This window comes from Syngnathoides biaculeatus, chromosome 5, assembly GCF_019802595.1.
Source record: "Syngnathoides biaculeatus isolate LvHL_M chromosome 5, ASM1980259v1, whole genome shotgun sequence".
Taxonomy (NCBI): Eukaryota; Metazoa; Chordata; class Actinopteri; order Syngnathiformes; family Syngnathidae; genus Syngnathoides; species Syngnathoides biaculeatus.
The window spans coordinates 15,829,520-15,850,345 of record NC_084644.1 but is presented as its reverse complement, the minus strand read 5'-3'; the positions used below and the strand labels follow the sequence as shown (position 1 = coordinate 15,850,345).

Below are 20,826 nucleotides of genomic sequence, written 5' to 3'. Positions count from 1 at the left end.
GATAGTTAAATAAAAGCAATCAATTCAATAATATTGTATATGTATGTGTATGTATATAAATATTCACTCCATACTGACAATGTATATACCTGTAAATGAAACAAGGATCAATGTGCTTGAAAAATACTGTGTAGATATGGTAGACATATTTAAGAATTGAAAGTGGTGGTAGTAGTATAATTTTACAATTATTGGAAAGCTTTTCTCTCACAGATTACAATTTGACCCAGAACACAGGTAACTACCAACTGCAATTAAATGCTGGGAAGTTCATTACATTAGGTCAGGTATATGGACATGATGTGGGTGCTCTTTCCCCTTCGACTAATCAATTTGCGGGAACAAGCCCTCTCAGCACTGCCATGAAGCATACGAGGGACCACTGTATGACATCAAAACCAGAGAGCTAGACGTGGAGAAAAGTTGCTGCCCAGGCTTCCCCGGTTGTTCTTACCAACTAACCAAGAGCTACATGGGTTTACACATGACCTCCTTGCCTCAAACACTACCTCCTCCATCTCTTGACTCATTCTGCAGTGGATGGTAGGAATGACCAGCCTGATGAGCCTGAATGATGATATGGGTTTATAGCAATGTTCTTGTATGGGTTTCCTTTAATTGTCATAATTATTGGGATTAATATGTGTATAAGTGCTACCACCTTTGACAGTCGACAGTTTTAACCCTTACAATGATGATCCATATGACGAATTCTTGTTGTTGCTTGCACTTCTAAATTAACTTCTATGGTATGCCTGAGCCCTGAAAGCAATTGTTTGTCCTTAATGTTTTTGTCAACATTTTAGATTTATCTGATATCTTAATGTGTTACCCTCTCAAAATTTTGCTGCATTTGTATTGATATAACTCAGGCTGCAACTTGTCCTTTCTGTTATCCCAACTTGTCAACACTCTCCTCCTAACCTTAACTTTTGTCAATTCTGCCCCCTGCACAACCCAATACAACTCCTCTGAAATCTTGGCCTTTCTATCCAGTTAGTTAAACACTAGAAAGACATCATTAGTAAAATTTACTGTTCATCATACAGAACGTTTGAAATTAAATCAAAATACATTACTGGCGGATGGTGATATGAACTTCACTGCTTTTGGCAGACGGTACTTAAACTTAAAAGGGAACTAATATTAGCATGCTCCATGAGTTCTGACACTGTCCTACTTGTGAACAGACCCCCTTCTTCAAATTGTGTTAACATTATGATTGATGACCATGAATAAGAATTCCTAATTTGTTGTATTAAGTTGGAATGTTTATGTAAGATTCCCTGAAGCCTAGCTCAAGGTCTGAAAAAACAAAGTTATAGTGCTTGCTTAGTTTTGTTTTTGGGTTTTTTTGCATTTGATATATCTTAAGAGGAAGGATTGAGTTGGCAAAATGACTTACTCACATTTACCTTTATAATGTAACATCTGTAATTATGAGTGTACCTCTTGTGCATTTGGCGTGTTGCTGCAAGTGCAATAAAAAGCAATTAAAATCCAGTAGTGACTCCTTTCCTCATTGCCCATTACTGAGGGCATTGCAGTATTATTCTATTGGTCTATATGTAACTTCTCTTGAGTTTTCCAGTCTTACTGAAAGCACCAGGCTATTTTTTGTCGAATTCAAAAACATTCCCAAGTGAGGTTCCACAGATGGTTGCGTAGCTGGTGCAAATGTTTTGATAATGGAAATATAGCAAATCTGATTTAAAGATCTGCCTAATCTGTTCTTTTTCGAGTTGTGTTCAGAGAGTGATAGCAAGAGAGAGAGAGAGAACAGCTGACCATCTCCAACTCATCTGCTTCTTTGTTTCCTTCACTGTCATGTAAAAAGCTCCCGAAACAAAAGTCTGATCCCTTAATTGTTCTACGAAAAAGTAATTTTCAACAATTAAGTCTGACCTCAAAATATTCAATAGTTTTTTCTCTTGACCCTATTGTGCCAATTGAGAGAAAAAAATATCCATCACTTGAACAATGCTATGTAAATCAGCCAAAACTTACTGCTGTATATATGGATATTATTCCATTTATTGGCAAGTACTACAATTGTTTCATTAATCAAAATGTGAATTAAAATGTATATAAAATGTAGATCATCAGAATCCTTAAATCTCAATCTCCTCAAGTCAAAAGGTATTATTATAAAGTATAGACTATTGGAACCAGCAAATCAATTATGAAATGCACTGTAGATTGACTGATTACTGGAATCGTTGTATCCCTCAGGTGGTTGTTTACGAATTCTTCTGCGGTACTTTCATGGTCACCTGGCAACACAGAAAAAGTAAGATTTTACAATATGGTAGTGGAGTCATTTTAATGTATCTTATAATTTATTATTATATTATTATTATAATTTATTTAATTTATAATTTACTTATTTTAACAACATACAATGACCTCTGACATTTGGGTTTTATAGCATTAACTTCATAGAGCTTTCAAGTGTGCACCAATGTAAACAACTAATAGGTAAAAAAAAAAACGGTAATATGGTAAGCTTCATATTATTGCCAATAAAATGAGAAATTAAGTCAAAGTATTTTACAAGAACTTTATCACGGTTCAACTCTAATTTTAAAGTGCCACTGACACCAAAAATCATATTTTAAAATAGGTATTGTTATCAAAATTACAAATATTAACCACTTTGATGATAATACCACTCGGAAAAAATGAGCTGGAAGCGTTTTCTAACAGTGCAAAGTTGCATAAGTCTGACTCGACACAATGCACATCCCAGTGGCAGCCAAATTTGTCTGTGACGTCATGTGCAGGCATCACACTGGAGCCCTGGCGTAGAAAACACACTGTACCGAATGCAATGGCAGATAAATGAGCGATTTTCAGATTTTTCTGACACTCCTTCTGAGACTGAAGCCCTTTTTGAGGAAGAAAATATCTCAGAAACGAGTGTAGTGACCGGGGCCATTTTACCATATCGTTTCGAGCCATATTTAGACGATATGCACATCACTTCACCACTGACACAAGACTCCACGACAGACACAGACGAGTGGGCAGACGAGGAGGATGAGGGACCCGATGAAATATTCTAAATGAGTGGCCCATAATTGTTCAATTTCCTAACCCTTTTACAAGTTTTGTGTATGTAGCGTACTCAGGAGGACACATGCCGGGTGAAGTAAATATCATAGATGTTATTGAAATTAATCTAGAGCTATGTGTTATGTGCTTCTATGTTGTTACTGTAGTTATTCATTCTTTAGTCTCCTTTCCTACGTACTTTATTACTTACCTCAGGGGTGCCGAGACACCGGTGGCCAGTGGGGGGGTATCCTCCTTTCTCCTCCCTGCTCCCGGTGCGACTGCACGCAGCAGCCCGCCTCCCCGCCCGACCCACTTCCTCGTCGGTGCTAACGGCGGCTTACCATACTGCTAATAGTGGGCATCGACACAATGAGCAACGCTGACTTACGTACTTTATGAAGATATTATTACATGGATCTTTTGCTACGAGAGAAGAACTCCAATGTGAACATTCGATGGAAACAACTTTCGCCTATTTAGAAAATTCGTCCTATTTGGAACATTTGTTCAACTTTGGCCATATGTGATCTGGCTAGTTAACGCTTGTTACACGCTACTAAACTGTCTTTGTACTTCTATTTTGGTATTGTTTGTATTGTGTATGATTAAATTGTCTTAAACAAAATACAAGTGCTCCTTTTTTTATATTTTGCTAGTTTGGCCACGGGAATTTATTCTTGCTAGTCCCCATTTTTAAGAACAAAGGCAATGTTCAGAGCTTTGGAAACTATAGAGGAAGAAAGATGATGAGCCACACAATGATGTTATGGGAAAGAGTAGTGGAGGCTAGACTCAGGACAGAAGTAAGTATCTGCGAGCGCCAGTATGGTTTTATGCCAAGAAAGAGTACCACAGATGCATTATTTGCCTTGAGGATGCTTGTGGAAACATACAGAGAAGTTTAGAAGGAGGTATATGGTTACTTTGTAGACCTAGAGAAAGCCTTTGACAGAGTACCAAGAGAGGAAATGTGGTACTGCATGCGCAAGTCTGGTGTGGCGGAGAAATATGTGAGAATAGTACAGGACATGTATGAGAGCAGCAGAACAGCGGTGAGGTGTGCTGTTGGTGTGTCAGAAGAATTTAAGGTGGAGGTGGGACTGCATCAGGTATCTGCGCTGAGCCCCTTCCTGTTTGCAGTAGTAATGGATAGGCTGACAGATGAGGTTAGAATGGAATCCCCTTGGAGTATGACGTTCGCAGATGATATTGTGATCTGCAGTGAAAGCAGGGAGCAAGCGGAGGAATAATTAGAAAGATGGAGGCCCGCACTGGAAATGAGAGGAATGAAGATTAGCCGAAGTAAAACGGAATATATGTGCGTGAATGTGAGGGGCGGAGGAGGAGGAGTGAAGCTTCAGGGAGTAGAGATAGCGAGGGTGGATGACTTCAAATACTTGGGGTCAACAATAGAGAGCAATGGAGAGTGTGGTAAAGAAGTGAAGAAACGGGTCCAAGCGGGGTGGAACAGTTGGCGGAAGGTGTCTGGTGTTCTATGCGAGAGAAGAGTCTCCGCTTGGATAAAGGGCAAAGTTTATAAAACAGTGATGATGCCGGCCATGATGTACGGATTAGAGATGGTAGCTCTGAAGAAACAACAGGAAGCAGAACTGGAGGTAGCAGACATGAAGATGCTGAGGTTCTCACTTGGAGTGAACAGGTTCGATAGGATTAGAAACGAGCTCATTAGAGGAATAGCCAAAGTTGGATGTTGGATGGAGACAAGGTCGAGAGCAGACTTAGATTGTTTGGACATGTTCAGAGACAAGAGAGTAAGTATATTGGTAGAAGGGTGCAGAGGATGGAGCTGGCAGGCAAAAGAGTTAGAGGAAGAAAAGAAAAGGTTGATGGATGTTATGAGGGAGGACATGAGGACAGTGGGTGTTAAATAAGATGCACGAGGTAGGCTTAGATGGAAAAAGATGACACGCTGTGGCGACCACTCACTGGACAAGCCGAAAGGAAAAGAAGCTCACATAACATATGTTATAAACTGTGAGACAATTTAGTCCCGTCCCCCCATTTTTTTTTTTAATAGGTCTATAAACAATGCTACCTGTCATTTGGAACCCACAAATCTCTTGTCCTTTATAACTGTGCAATCCATTTTTCACGACGAATATGGTCTTTTGGAAACGTGAAGAGTGAATCCATCCTGACGAGTATTTGACCAAAATCCAACAATACGAGACGGCATACTGGATAACACGCAGAAAAAACAGCTAATTTCTTGGCTGTACAAGAGGTAAATGAACTCTACTCCTCAGCTGTAGGTCTCTGGAAAATACATCACTTCCGCCTTCTTCTTCAACTTAAAACAGTCGACTGCTTTTTCATGGCGGTAGACGAAGAGGAACAAAAATAAATAAATATAAAAATAAAAAAAATCGGTATAGGCAACATTCTGACGTGCTCTGAACAAACCGGTGACTCCATTCCGGCTGATTTTGTTGGGTCGACAACATACTAAAGTTCATGTTTTAGGTGTGAGTGACACTTTAAATGATGACTACATTTAGGGATTTTCAACAGAAATCCGAATTTGTACATGAGAGACGGAAATTCACATCAGTCATATTCAAGTTACCGTTTTGACTTCGGTGTAGGTGTCTAGGCCATACTCTCCCAACTCTCTGCCATTTCCTGAAGCCTTGTATCCTCCAAACGGAGCCTGGGCCCCAAACACATCATAACAGTTAATCCTGTAGAGGGCAAAAAAAAAAAAAAAAAATTAATGGTTTAAACATGACCAACAACCAATTATATATATATATATATATATATATATATATATATAATATATATATATATATATATATATATATATCCATTTTCTTAAATGCTTATCCTCACGAGGGTCGCGGGGAGTGCTGGAGTCTATTCCAGCTGTCAATGGGCAGTAGGCTGGGTACACCCTGAAGTGGTTGCCAGCCAATCGCAAGGCACATAGAGACAAACAGTCGCACTCACAATCACACCTAGAGGCAATTTAGAGTGTCCAATTGGTGTTGCATGTTTTGTGTGTGTGTGAGGAAACCGGAGTGCCCAGAGAAAACCCATGCAGGTACGGGGAAGACATGCAAAGTCCACAGAAGCGGGACCAGGATCGAACCAGAGTCCTCAGAACTGTGTGTGTGTGTGTGTGTGTGTGTGTGTGTGTGTGTGTGTGTATATATATATATATATATGAATGAGAGAGAGAGAGCTGATGTTGCTTTCTTCACGTCTTCCAGCATTAGTCAATTACTGCCTTTCATAATATGATCAAATCAAACATTTTATGGTCGATTTTTTTTTTCACAAGGCAAAGATCTTAGGTTTTACTGGATATTAGTAATAGGTGTTTCTAAAATGTCGGTTACGTCAATTAAAGAACACAATGTGTAACATGGGAACTTTTCAATTATAACTGACAAAATGAGTGTATCATAACGACGTGTTAGTTAGACCAGTTCAATAAAAGAACTTCTGCAGAGGTTCATCGTTCTTGGCTGATCAAATACTGTATGTGGTTAGCATTAATCATTTAAGTGGACAGCTTGAATGCCTCAACGCTGAATACCCAGGTTGAGTATTGAAATCACAGCTTCCTCTTACCAGACCGTGCCAGCGCGGAGTGCATTGCCGATATAGTTGGCCTTATCAATGTCCTTGGTGAAGACGGCAGCAGCCAGACCATATTTAGTATCATTGGCTCTGTCAACCACCTCCTCAAGTGTCTTGAACTTTAAAATCTGCATAACTGGACCGAAGATCTGTAACAACAAAAGCAAGGCCAACCCTAATTTTTGAACTGCAGTGGTTAATCATTGACTGTGTTGCTAAACAGTATTTCTTATGTGTCTATGGGTTAAAGTATAGGGGGGCACATGAAACGTTTTTGAAACCGAACTATCCAAATCCAGTCATAAAAAAAAAGACAGGTCAGATGAAGAACACCAAAATGGTATTGAGTAACGGAGAAATACAGCTGTAACAGCCAAGTGTACCTCCTCTCTGGCAATGGTCATGTTGTCCTGAACATCTCCAAACACAGTAGGTTGGATGAAGTATCCCTTGTCAGCAGCCACACTGCCTCCACACATCAGTTTGGCTCCCTCTCTTTTCCCACTGCCGATGTAACCCAAAATCTTGTTGAATTGCTCCTCATCCACCTGCATGTCATAGAGGGTGCAATATTTATGTGGGAGCCACACTTTTGGCAATATTTTTTTGGCTGCCACATCGAAGCTCCACCCAGTAACTCCCTCTCCCTCCTTTCTTCTTCCAATGTGGCCATTTTCCAGCTGTTTACTCTGTGTGCACATAACCTTTCTAGTTCAAAATCCATCCAAAGTGCTTGTGCTTGGTCTTAAAGCTGCTGCTGAAACACCCAAGCTGAAGAGAAAGATGGAAAGTTAGAGGACTGCTTGAAAATGAAGCTGCTTTCGTTTTTTTTTTTTTTTTTTTTTTTTTACGGATTGCAAAAAAAAAAAGAAAAACGGTCTTGTGATAATGAAGAAGAGGAGGGGAGGGAATTGATGGATCGGCAAAAAAGTGAAACTTTTGGATATGATAAAGACCGCAGAAGTTACGCTTTGTGGCACCATGATGGCGTGAATGAATCAGGGGCATCCCACATAAAGATTGATGTGGTAAACATCAACCTGAAGCTACAAGGAAGCATTTGACGCTTCAAGGACAAGGCAAAGGTTGGTTTGAAAACTTTCAAAAGCATGCGACAATATGGTACGAGATGTCGAGCTTAGGAATTGTGTTGACGGAGTTATGTCTTTGTACCGGGTGTAGGATTAAATGGATTAATTGGAGATAAAGTTCTCATATTTGTTCCTCTTGTTTTGCCTTTAACGCTCTTTTCTGATTCTTAATCTGTATACATGAACTGACGTTTACTTATTGACGCACGTTTTATTTATCATGTTTGCTGTGTAAATAAAGAGGATTCGAGGCCAGAATGATTTGGAGACGGTGAGAGAGACACATGCCGCATTTTCCTCGCAAACAAAAGTGAGGAGGGGGTGCCACACCAACGTCATGGAAGTCATGTAACAGCGGCGCGTCGGAGGCGACGTCACAACAATGTGCTACGGACATTTGTCGTTGACATTTGTTTGTGACTTTCTGTACTGTAATAAAAATGTTATTTTATTGTTATTGTTTAAGTAGACACTTGTAGTGTTGGTATTTTTGTCTCAAGTGGGCAATGTATAAATGCTGTGCTGTTGAATAAACATTCTGGTACTCGCACAGCAGCCCCAGTGGAACGGAAGTGATATCACAGCGGTACACCGCAAGAGACATCACAACAATGCGCCGTGGGCATTCGGTGAGACGCAAGAGGACATCACGTGTTTCATTTGTTTTTTTACTTTCTGTGCTGGAGTAAAAATATTATATTATTGTTATTGTTTCACTAGACACTTATAGTGTTATAATTTTTGTCTCAAAGTATAAATGATGTACTGTTGATTGAACATTCTGGTACCCACGCGGCAGCTCCAGCAGAAGTCTCCGAGTGATAAATGTAACTATAGTGGTATAATACAGTAAGAGTTGTATAATTTATAATTATATTATACATTTATAATACTGTATTATATTTATAAGGTTTTATAATAAAGATTTAACTAAATACCTCTTTTTGTCTCAAATTAGCAAAGTACAAATACTGCTTGCATATTATAAACATTCTGGTAATTACATAAACACACAATCCACTACTTCGCAGTTTTTCCACTTTTCGCGTGTGGTTCTGGTACCAATTTATCGCGAAAAACGAAGGATTACTGTACAGTAGTGTTCAAAATACCAGTCAAATGTGACTAACCAGATTAACCAGATATATATTTCTTTATTGCTACATACAGAAGTCACCAGTAGGTGCAGGAGATTCTCAGACAACCAACAAGACTCAGCATTCATGATATACACATTCTTAAAGGCCAAGTGTCATCCCTGAAACAAACATTCTCAAATATTGATAAGATATTGTAATGAAAAATACATAACATTATTCACTTCAATGTCTATACGAAAAAATAAATGTGAGCGGCTAGCCATCCATGCCCAAAGTTGCAGAAGTATCATTTTACGACATCCAAGTGGTCGCCATATTGGCTGCTTTGCTTTGGGCGCTTTACTGCGTTGTCGTTGCACGCGGCTGAGTGAGGCAGAGCCGAGCCATGCTGCTTTATGGGGTTGTTCATAGACGCCGCAGTACGCGATGAACAACACCGTCAAGCCAGGGCGCTTTACTGCGTTGTCGTCGCACGCGGTTGAGTGCTGCATTGTGGCAGCGTTCTTCAGAGCCGCCACCGTCCGGGAGCTCGTGTCCTTCGCTCGCGAACCGACGCAGCAGCCAGACGCCGTCCCATGCGCACATCGACACATTTTGTACGCAGATCTTTTGTTACGGGAGACGGATTACGTGGTCCACCCCAAACTATTATTTTTTTTTTAGTAGCTGTATACACACCTACCTGTCATCTGGAACCCACAAGGCTCTCGTCCTCTGCAACCGTGCAATATATTTTTCATGACAAACCGGGTCTCTTGCAAGCTTATGAAAGGTAAATCCATCCTCCCAAGTGTTCAAGCAATGTCCAGCAATGCAACAAGCCGGCATTTTGGCTAACATGAAGGAACAACGAGCTACTTTCTTGGAGGTAAAACTAATGGAAACAAACGAGTCCACTTTAGGGCGGGTCTGTCCTTTATGTCACTTCCTGATTCTTCTCGAAAACAAATCCCTCGAGAGGATTTTCACAGCGGGAGTTACAAAAAGCTGTATACGTCAAAAACATGTTTTGTGGTGAAAAAAACGCATGGGTCCATGTCAGCTGCCGTTTTTTCATTAATAACATACTAAAAATCATGCATTTCATGACAGTGGCACTTTAAGGCTGTGCAGATGGACAATTTGTTGAAAGGGGTATGTTGTAAAAAATAGTCTGTTGTTGACTTTACAAATGCCAAACAATTTTGTACTTACTTTTTTGTTTGTAGGATTTACAAATCTTTTGAGGACAAAGAAGAAGAGGAAAGTGATTTGTCGGCAGAAAGAGAAGAGGAATGCACAGAGCCTACAACTAAGTGGAGGGACTTTGAATGTTGGTACTATGACAGGAAAATTTTAAGAGTTGGTTGACATGATGATTAGGAGAAACAATCCACAAAAATGGTGAATGTGGTAAGAACGTGAAGAAACCCGTCCAAGCAGGTTGGAACAGCTAGCGGAAGGTGTCTGGTGTGTTATGTGACAGAAGAGTTTCTGCTAGGATGAAGGGCAAAGTTTATAAAACAGTGGTGAGGCCAGCCATGATGTACGGATTAGAGACGGAGGCACTGAAGAGACAACAGGAATCAGAACTGGAGGTGGCACAAATGAAGATGTTGAGGCTCTCTCTTGGAGTGATAAGGTTGGATAGGATTAGAAATGAGCTCATGTCCAGTGGGGAGAGAGTGAGTACAATGGCAGAAGGGTGCTGAGGATGGAGCTGCCAGGCAAAAGAGCAAGAGGAAGACCAAAGAGAAGGTTCATGGATGTTGTGATGGAAGACTTGAGGGCACTTGGGGTTAGAGAGGAGGATTCATGAGATAGGCTAAGATGAAAAGGTGGATGGATGTTGTGAGGGAAGACATGAGGACAGTGTGTGTTAAACAGGAAGATGCACGAGATACAGTAGGCATATATGGAAAAAATGACTGCGTTTCTCTTTAGGTCATTTGTGTTGTTTGGCAAATTGTGGCCTAGTCTGCAGATGCCCTTTTTTTTTTTTTTTTTTTTTTTTTTAAAAACAGAGGGACTTTGCGGGGTATGTTTGTAAATCGATGTCTTCCCATTGTCACAGAATTTACAGGTAACCACAGACCATCTTTGATCATCCTGGAGGTGATCACTGGCTGAGTCTGTGCCGTTCTGGTTATTCTGTAATCCATTTTGATGGTTGTCTTCAGTTTTCTGCCACATATCTGGTTTTGCTCTCCATTTTAACGGATTAGAGATCATTTTAGCTCAACAGCTTATAATTCTTTGTACCTCTTTATAAGGTTCTCCAATCAAACTTTTAATCAAAGTACACTGTTCTTCTGAATTAAGTGTTGAATGACCCATGGCTTTCAATGAGAAATGGACACTCAACAAGTGCTGATTTCATCCTTGGAGGTCTATTGACATGTAAAGCATCATTTTTCGTAAGCCGGAATGGACCCATCTGTTTTTTTCCACCACACGTCACGATGTCGTATATGGATTTTTGCATCTCCCGCCATGAAAATCCTCTCGAGGAATTTGTGTTGGAGAAGAAACAGGAAGTGATGTTTTTTGCAGTAGCGGGGTTGAGTGTTTATATTGGTTTATACCTATTGTACCAGCAAAAAATTACTTAGTTTTTTTCACCGTGTTAGCCAAAATGATGGCTCGGCATATTGCTGGATTTTGCTCAAACGCTTGGGAGGATGGATTCACTTTTCATAGTTTTCCAAAACACCCAGTTAGATGTGAAAAATGGACTGCAAAAGTGCAAAGGATGATAGCTTTATGAGTTCTAAATGATAAGGTGTGTATAGAGCTATTTAAAAAAACAATAGTTGGGGGGACTAGTTTGTCTCACAGTTTATAGCATACGTTACGTGTGAATTTAGATTAAATCCCCTTGGTCAAACCAGCAACATATAACAGAGCACTTGTACTGCGTTTAAGACAATTTAATCACACACAATACGTATAAGCAGCACTTGTGAAGTTACTAAGGACATGAGTTTATTAAAGCCAGGGTTTAAAATTAGTGAGCTGCATCAGTACGGTGTAATAACAGTGCCAAACAAATCATGCAGTGAATCTGTAAATCGCCTTGTTACAAAATAAGTGACTTACTAACTGTGCAGACAAATGCAAACTTCAAATAGAATGGTTGTGTTTTAAGCTTTTTATGACAAATGCGTGACAATTATACCAACAGCCAGATTTAATTTCTGTTTTGCACTTATTGTAAATATGGATATCCTGAATAGACACAGTTAATACATTTTAACTTCATTTTTTTCCATTCACCATCAATTGCCTGATTTCAAGATTGCACATTTAAGCGACATACAAACTACAATGAGGACGTCTTGCATCATCTATTCACACAAATGTAAAAGAGTTCATATTTCAGGACCAAAGTAAACTTACTTTATATTGAATTCTGTGCCACCTTTGCAGTGTGAGGAATACAGTTCTGTGAAACTGAATACAGTGTTCCCCTATCCGCGAGAGTTACGTTCCTTTAGACCACCGTGAATAATGAAAATCTGAAAATGATGGACGCAGTATTCATATACCTATGTATGGACAACAGTCACTGGCTAAATGTAACCACTGCATCTCTACTGTAAATATTATAAGGGAGTATTGTGAGCATTTTACCTGGGGTCCCTGCTCAGTCTTCAAATCGAAGGGGTTGCCCACCACTCGTCTCTTGGCTCTCTCCACACTACGTTCCACAAACTCGTCATAGACATCTGCTTGGACGTATGTCCGGGAGCCAGCACAGCAACACTGGCCTTGGTTGAAAAACAAGGCAAAGTGGGCCTGCTCCACAGCATCCTCCACTGAACAATGAAAAGACAAAAAGGCTATTAATTTCAAAAAAAGAAACTCCATAAACAAAACAAAAACTAAATACTGTAAAATCTTGTTTGAGGTATCTTGGTCCACATTGCAGGCAGGCAGGCCGCGGCACTTGGATTTATTGTTCAGTCCAATCTTTTTCTCTAGTCGTTCACTTTACAAAATCAATTGCAACATGTACTGTGGCCAGAATGAGTCTGTGTCATCACACGCCAGCGCAAAATAGAGAGTCTGTGTCTCTACAGAAGTAAACGCAGACCCTCGCGTACGTCTCGTCATAAAGCATTTGTGACAGTTTTAATAATTTTGTCCAACCGGAGCCAACATTTTGTGACGTGTATCAGTTGTAAAGAATCTCCTTCTGGCACGGTTTTTGGCTCCATTGTGGAGAGTTTTGTCAAACATCCATCCATTCATTTTCGAAACTGCTTATCCTCACAAGGGGAGAGCCAGAGCCTATCCCAGCTAACTTCAGGCAAAAGGCGGACTACACCCTAAACTGGTCGTCTGTCAGTTGCAGGGCACATATTGATCTCACGCTCCACACGCCAAAGTCATGCGCATGTAGTACCAACACACCATCAATGACTGTTTTGTAAAACAATTGTGACATTTGTCAACTACTTATGTTGTATACATCAGATGAGCATGCTGTTTTTTAGATCCACATTTGAAAGAGGCCTGAGAAAAAAATAGAATTGCACAGTTGACATGAAAAAAAAAATCCAATTCATTTTAAATTGTGGGGGAAATCCCTCACATTTCCAGTACAGTGTATCTAACATAATGCCCATCAAAGCCCGACATCTGCTTCTGATGAGTGAGTGCTATAATGGCGCCAACTACCCAAGATAAATTAATAATGTGTTTTCACTGGCTTACCCATTAAAAATGATTCTGATATCACAAATCTAATCATTCAAATATTGAACTTTGTTTTTGTAAGTGCTCAAAGCAATATTCTACTTGGGTGGCTTCTTTTTTTTTGAAAGGCTGATAATGACAGAGTCCAAATAAGGCTGTGAGGTGGTGATTTTGGAGAAAAGAAAGGCTAATGGTTAAGTGTTTGTTCATGAATAAGGACAACATTTAAAATAAATCACAATAAATTCCCTATCTGCAAGTCATATTCTCCACAACCCTAAAAATAAAAACATTGTATAAAATTTTTATATGATCTGTCATGTTTTGAAATAAAAAAATAAATCTGCTGGTTTCAGGGTCGGGCGTCTTTGCTGTAACCATAAAGTTAATGATATAAGGTTTTATTTAAAAAAAAAAAAAAAAAAGAAAATAACTCACACGCGCAGTGTTTTTTTTTTTCTGTTTGTTTGTTTTTAAACATACTTTTTGCATCAGACATGATGATATTGGGACTCTTTCCTCCAAGCTCCAGTGTGACTTTTTTCAGGTTACTTTTGCCTGAAGCTTGCTGAATTAGATGACCAACCTGATGGACACAAAAGTGCATAAATATACAGTATTACGGTGAGTGAAATCTCTATTTGCTTGAATCGCATTGTAAATCTCTATTTTTGGCCTGACAAGAAGAAATAAAAACGGTTTGGAGAAAGACGTCAAAGTTCATGTACCAATTTTAACAAAATGACCAACTTTCATCATATTCAGCGTTTAATGTTGGACAACGGAGCCCTATGGGGGCACAAGCCAGTGCAATCTCTAGGCAAGATAAATGCAGAGGGTTGCGTCGGGAAGGTCATCCGGCGCAAAACTGTGCTAAACAAATATGAGCAGTCATCTAAAGAATACCATAGCGGATCGGTCATTGCCCGGGTTAACAACGCCCGCCCCCGGCACCGTGAACCTACAGGGCCATCAGTGGAAATTCCGCTACTGTGGGTTGAAGACAAAGAAGAGGAGGAAAACAGATTTGTCGACAGAAGAAGAAGAGGAATATACAGAGCCTTTAACTGAGTGTAGGTACTTTGAATGTAGGGACTATGACAGGAAAAGCTCAGGAGTCTGTTGACATGATAATTCAGAGAGAGGTTGATATATTGTGCATCCAAGAGAGCAGGTGGAAAGGGAGTAAGGCTAAAAGTTTAGGAGCAGGGTTTAAATTATAGTACCATGGAGTCGATGGGAAGAGAAATGGAATGGAGGGAATTTTAAAGGAAGATCTGGCTAAGAATGTCTTGGAGGTGAAAAGAGTATCTGATAGAGTGATGAGGCTGAAATTTGAAATTGAAGGTGTTATGTATAATGTGATTAGTGGCTATGCCCCACAGGTAGGATGTGACAGAGATGAAGGGTAAATTCTGGAAGGAACTAGATGAAGTAGTTCATAGCATCCCAGATAGAGAGAGAGAGTTGTGATTGGTGCAGATTGTAATGGAAATGTTGGTGAAGGAAACAAGGGCGATGAAGAAGTGATGGGTAAGACGGCATCCAGGAAAGGGAATTTGAGGGACAAATGGTGGTGGACTTTGCAAAAAGGATGGAAATGGCAGTAGTGAAGACTTTTTTCCAGAAGAGTCAAGAACATAGGGTGACCTACAAGAGCGGAGGTAGAGACAAGCAGGTGGATTATATTTTATGCAGACGATGTAAATTGAAGGAGGTTACTGACTATAAAGTAGTTGTAGGGGAGAGTGTTGCCTGACAGAATAGGATGGTGGTGTGTAGGATGACTCTGGTGGTGGGAAGGAAGATTAGGAAGACAAAGGTAGAGCAGAGAACCATGTGGTGGAAACTGACAAAGGAAGGGGTGAGATTGGCTTTCGACTGACAGGAGGAGGTCCCCGAAGACTGGACTACTACAGCCAAGGTGGTCAGAGAGACAGACAGAAGAGTACTTGGTGTGTCTTCTGGGAGGAAAGGGGAGAAGGAGACTTGGTGGTGAAACCCCAAAATACAGGAAGTCATACAAGGAAAGACATTAGCAAAGAAGAAGTGGGACACAGAAAACTGAGGAGAGGCAAAAGGAATACATTGAGATGCGATGTAGGGCAAAAGGTAGAGGTGGCAAAGGCTAAACAAGAGGAATAGGACGACATGTACACCAGGTTGGATGCAAAAGAAGGGGGAAAAAGATCTCTACAGTTTGGTCAGACAGAGGAATAGAGATGGGAAGGATGTACAGCAGGTAAGGATGATTAAGGATAGAGATGAAAATGTGTTTGACTGGTGGCAGTTGCGTGCTAAGTAGATGGAAAGAGTACTTCGAAAAGTTGATGAATGAAGAAAATGAGAGAGAATGAAGAGTAGAAGAGGGAAGTGTGAAGGACCAGGAAGTGGCAATGATTAGTAAGGGGGAAGTTGGAAAAGCACTAAAGAGGATGAAAAATGGAAAAGCAGTTGGTCCTGATGACATACCGGCAGAGAGGTGGCTGTGGAGCTTTGACCAACTTATTCAACAGAATACTAGTGGGCGACAAGATGCCTGAAAAATAGAGGAAAAGTGTGCTAGTTCCCATTTTTAAGAACAAAGGCAATGTGCAGAGCTGTGGGAATCATAGAGGAATAAAGTTGATGAGCCACGCAGTGGAGGCTAGACTCAGGACAGAAGCAATTATCTGCAAGGAACAGGTTTCATGCAAAACAAAAACAAATAAAACAACAAGCATTATTTGCCTTGAGGATGCTCATGGAAAAGTACAGAAGGAGCTACATTGTGTCATTGTGGATCTAGAGAAAGCCTATGACAGAGTACCAAGAGAGGAACTGTGGTACTGCATGTGTAGGTCTGGTGTGGGAGAGAAATATGTTAGAATAGTACACGACATGTATGACGGCAGAAGAATGGTGAGGTGTGCCATAGGTGTGACAGAAGAATTTAAGTCAGACGTGGGACTGCATCAGGGATCAGCTCTTAGTTTCAATGTTTTGTTTGACTTGTTTTACAACAGAAATTATTTTTATGTCATTTGAACCTACCCTACCGCCGTTTATCGAATATATTTTGCATCTAGATTAAAAACATTTACCTCGAGAACAATTTAAAGTGGGCCGACATTGGGATATCAAATTACATTCTTTATAGCTACTCCTTTGCACTGGACATAAGGAAATGTGTTTAACAGTAAATACTGTACAACCATACAAATGAAAAAGTATCCAACTGCTCACTAAACATTTTTAGGAAGAAAAAGTTTTTTAAAAGAAATTTTATTGGGCTCTTTGAGAATTATTGGAAATTAAGGACAGCTTGTTCCTACCTCTGTGGATCCTGTGAAGGCAACTTTGTCAACATCCATGTGTCTTGCAATGGCAGCGCCAGCTGAGGGCCCCATGCCAGGCAAAATGTTCACCACTCCTTCAGGAAAACCCACCTGTCAATAAAATATAGTATTACTCTTCTAGAACATTAGTCAAATGCTGAATAGCATCTTCAGTATGCCATCTTATACTGATTTCAATAGAATTTTATTTATATAGTGCTAAATCACAACAGAGTGTGTCTCAGGCCACTTAGATAACAGACTACACGGCTCACTCAGGCCAACTCAACTCCAGACGAGAAGCACTAGGCAACGCAGGTAAGGAAAACTTGCTCTTGGGAAGGAACATGAAGCAGACCTAAGACTCAGTGTGGACTGCCCATCTGCCTACATGTTGGGCTGGAGCAGGGGTGGCCAACCCGCGGGTCTCAAGCCGTATGGAGCTCTTTGCCTCCTTTCATGCAGCTCACGTGAAGGCACGAAAGCCTATCAAAGTTTTCTTTATGAGCGTGTGTTCACTTGTGGGCTTTGCTTCAGTTCATTGCGGTAGTTGCAAGCGAGCGTTGGTGGCATCTATTATGGTATTTGCTCAAGTTTATTACAGTTGTTCTAGGTATTGCGAAAAGAAGCTCAGTGTGTGTGAGGGTTGATGGATAAGTGAGATGCGACTCCAAAGCAAAAAAAAAAAAAAAAGTGCGATGGCAACCAGGGAAGAGTGCCTATACTTTTCCCACAGCCCAGCTCAGCTGTGCAAGAGTTAACTCCGAGCAGGCCTCCCTCAGCACGGAGAATACTTCTCCCCTGCGTCTCCCAATCACGGTCAGGTGACCGCTTTAGGAAAGGTTAGGTTTTCAGCGAGACGTCCATTGCACTTCACAGCTTCAAATCTTCACTTGAGCTCACTCCACGCGAACATCGACCTGGAATTTCCCAAAGTGACTAAACTTCACAGTCAGTCAGTCACTTTGAAAAATCACACAGAAAAGAAGGTGCAGTTAAAAAAAAAATATATATATAAAGCATCCACAGACGAATGCTTGCATCATATCAAGTGACTTGGAACATTGGAAGGGCCAAAAGGCCATACATGGAAGGGTAATTTACTAAAAATAAAAATGCCTCAGTGATGTCACTGAAATCTGAAACAAATATATATATAAGTATAGTAGACCTTCAACTGTCCCGCCACACTGCTGAACAGAGAATGTCAGACATTACCATGGCTACTGATTCACAGTTGCACTCAGACCTCCAATAATGTAAGTGTTGCATTTGATGAGAATTGTGACATACAAGACAAGATTTGGTTGAACTGGGAGTTTGTCTGCATGAGAGAGCACACAATTTATTATTGTTATTATTTTTTTTTAAGTAATTCATTTTAATTACTGGGCTGTGGTCTATGATTATGCTTATGTTGGTTTGTGGGACATTTACATTAAATCTGGCTGACCAAAGGTATGTGTGTGAGGAGGAGATGATGTTCATGTAGATCAGGGGTGCTCAATGCGTCGATCGACTGGTTGATCGCGAGGCAGTCTTGGTCGATCGCGGGACGGCGTGCCAAAAAAAAAAAAAAAAAAAAAAAAACACCTCAGCTAATGTTACCTCTAAACTGCGCGTGTGCATAACTGCACCGCTGATGCAGTCTCAGTCAGAGATATTCTGCATTGGGAGGAAAAAAAAAAAAAAATCCAATGCAAACTGAAAGTATAACATACAGCTATTCAGTTTGTGGCATTTTGCAATGTGATTCAATGAGTGAGCGGTGACTGGTTGTTTCATCTATTGGCACAATTCACATGAGTACTATAAAAAATGAAAATACGCTACTGGTTTCTTTTAGGCAGCACACGGAACTCTCTCTGACAACGATCGCTGCTCCACCACAGTTTTTACCTAGTTTACTTTACACACACACCCCCGCTCTTAAAGACGTACACTCAATTACAAACGTTACAGTAACGCAGCCCATCAATGTGTTTTATAATGACAGTGTCCACCGCTGCTGCTTTAGTTAGCAACACAGTCTGAGCAACGTAGAGCAAAGACAAGCTAGAAATGCTGCTTATGTTTACTTTCGATATTAATAAAGAAAATTAAAAAAGAAATGCTGTTGTTTTAAGATGCAATGACTGTTGGAGTATTTGAATAATCGAAGAAAAAGTGGTTAAACTGGATGAGATTTTCTCTTTTTTGAGTGGGAAAAGTCTGGTCTCAAGCCAAAGTAGAAAGTGCAGGATGAGATGGTGTGTAATTTTAAAATTCCACCTTTCCACAGCCTGATCCAGGATGAAAGCACAGACAATACAGTGCACAAAAAGCCAATTCTGTATTTTAAATATGGGAGGCAATATAAGATTAACCTTAAAACAGTTAGGGAGCATCATCCTCACCCAGGGATTGTACACACATTGTACATTGGTAGAGCTGTTTTCCTGATTTTCTGAAGTCAACTTTGAGGGTGTGCATTATACTCGAGAAATTACGGTAGATCTTGGGGTAAAAAAAGTCTGCGCACCCCTGATGTAGATGATATGGCTCTTTGATGTGTATGATGTGTCTCTTTACCATAACAGTAAAAAATACGGCTCTTCATCTCTGACTGGTTGGTCACCCCTGGGCTACAGAGTAGAAACGTGTTTATGCTTGAGTAAATATCTGAAAACGTTCAGTGAAAAAATACAATAGTTTTCTTATCCACCAATAATCCTGCAAATACAATTAATCTATTACCTCAGCCGCTTATCCTCACAAGGGTCACAGAAGTGCTGGAGCCTTTTCAGGGTATTTTGTGCCGGAGGCGGGGTGATCCCCACGTGAGATAATTATGATGAAAAGCATCCAGTCAACCAGTTCAGGGTGTAGTCTGCCTTTCGCCCAATATTAGTTGGGATGGGCTCCGGCACTCCTGTGATCCTTGTAAGGATAGGTGACTTGGAAAATGGACATGGACATGATATGTATTACAGCAGGAGTCACCAACGTGGAGCCCGCGGGCGAATGTTAGCCCGCAAGGACCATATAAGGTGCACGCGAGGTATGTTCTAAAAATACCATATGCCACAAATTGTTACTATTATTTGTGCTTTAAATTCTGAATCTGACTTGCTTACATGAGTTAAAATTTTAAAATACCTGTAATGTCATTTATTACAATAAATTAAAACAAAAATATTTTATGTACGTGTAATGAACCGAGTCTGAAATTTGCCGCAAACAGGTCACGTACCCCTTCATACGATCGGTGCTCACGAAGTAGCCCTCAGCCTCAAAAAGGTTGCTGAGCCCTGTATTACAGCTTTTGGAATGTTTCATCAAAGTATAATGTACAATGATATAGCATAACTAAATAAACTAAATATCAATTACCATCCAAGTCACTGATGGTGTAGCGGTACACACGCCTGCCTTTGGTGCGGGCAGTGTGGGATCCATTCAGTTACGTTGTCAATATCTGCCCTGCAACTGACTGGTGACCAGTTCAGGGTATATGGATTACTCCAGCATCTTCGTACTCGACAAAGACATGAATGGTAAACGAATTGACACTAAACTGCTTGCAGGTGTGAATGTGAGTGCAAATGTTTAGTTTTGTTTTTTTGTTCTGTGTAGTTGACTGGAAACAGTCCAGTATGCTGGGATAGGCTTCAATTTCCACATGACACTATAATAATAATGTACAATAATGTAACCTCTAATGTAGCACTTTTCAAGGCACTCAAAGGTGTTTTACAATTGTACTCATCATTCATTCATTCACTCCACAGTCATCTACAAATTGTGAGAAACTACTAGTGTAGTCACAAGTGCCATAGGGGAGTCTGACAAAAGAGTGGCTGCCATTCTGTTTCTGTTGCTCCGACAGCTAACAAATATCAACCACGTTCATTCATAAGGCAATGTGGGATAAGTCTCTTGAACAGTTACACAACAACGACATGCACTCAGGGAGGGATTTGAATCCGCCAGCCT

At 40.3% G+C, this 20,826-nt stretch overlaps 1 protein-coding gene and 1 long non-coding RNA gene across 3 annotated transcripts in view; one reads left to right on the top strand and one right to left on the bottom strand.

Annotated features, from left to right (window-relative positions):
• Positions 1 to 2,016: 2,016 nt before the first annotated feature.
• Positions 2,017 to 20,826, bottom strand: part of LOC133501484 (aldehyde dehydrogenase, mitochondrial-like) — a 33,644-nt gene continuing 14,834 nt past the window's right edge. For both annotated transcript variants that reach the window (XM_061821286.1, XM_061821287.1), the window contains exons 7-13: positions 16,849 to 16,962; positions 14,018 to 14,120; positions 12,467 to 12,651; positions 7,047 to 7,211; positions 6,655 to 6,812; positions 5,645 to 5,759; positions 2,017 to 2,273 (exon numbers count right to left, since the gene is read on the bottom strand). In XM_061821286.1, the coding sequence (XP_061677270.1) occupies positions 2,241 to 2,273; positions 5,645 to 5,759; positions 6,655 to 6,812; positions 7,047 to 7,211; positions 12,467 to 12,651; positions 14,018 to 14,120; positions 16,849 to 16,962 (873 nt within the window). In that variant the 3' untranslated portion in view covers positions 2,017 to 2,240. The remainder of the gene's footprint in view (positions 2,274 to 5,644; positions 5,760 to 6,654; positions 6,813 to 7,046; positions 7,212 to 12,466; positions 12,652 to 14,017; positions 14,121 to 16,848; positions 16,963 to 20,826) is intronic.
• On the top strand, positions 7,230 to 8,224 carry LOC133501487 (uncharacterized). The gene is made up of 2 exons (XR_009795196.1): positions 7,230 to 7,748; positions 7,996 to 8,224. It is a non-coding gene; the product is annotated as an uncharacterized LOC133501487 (long non-coding RNA).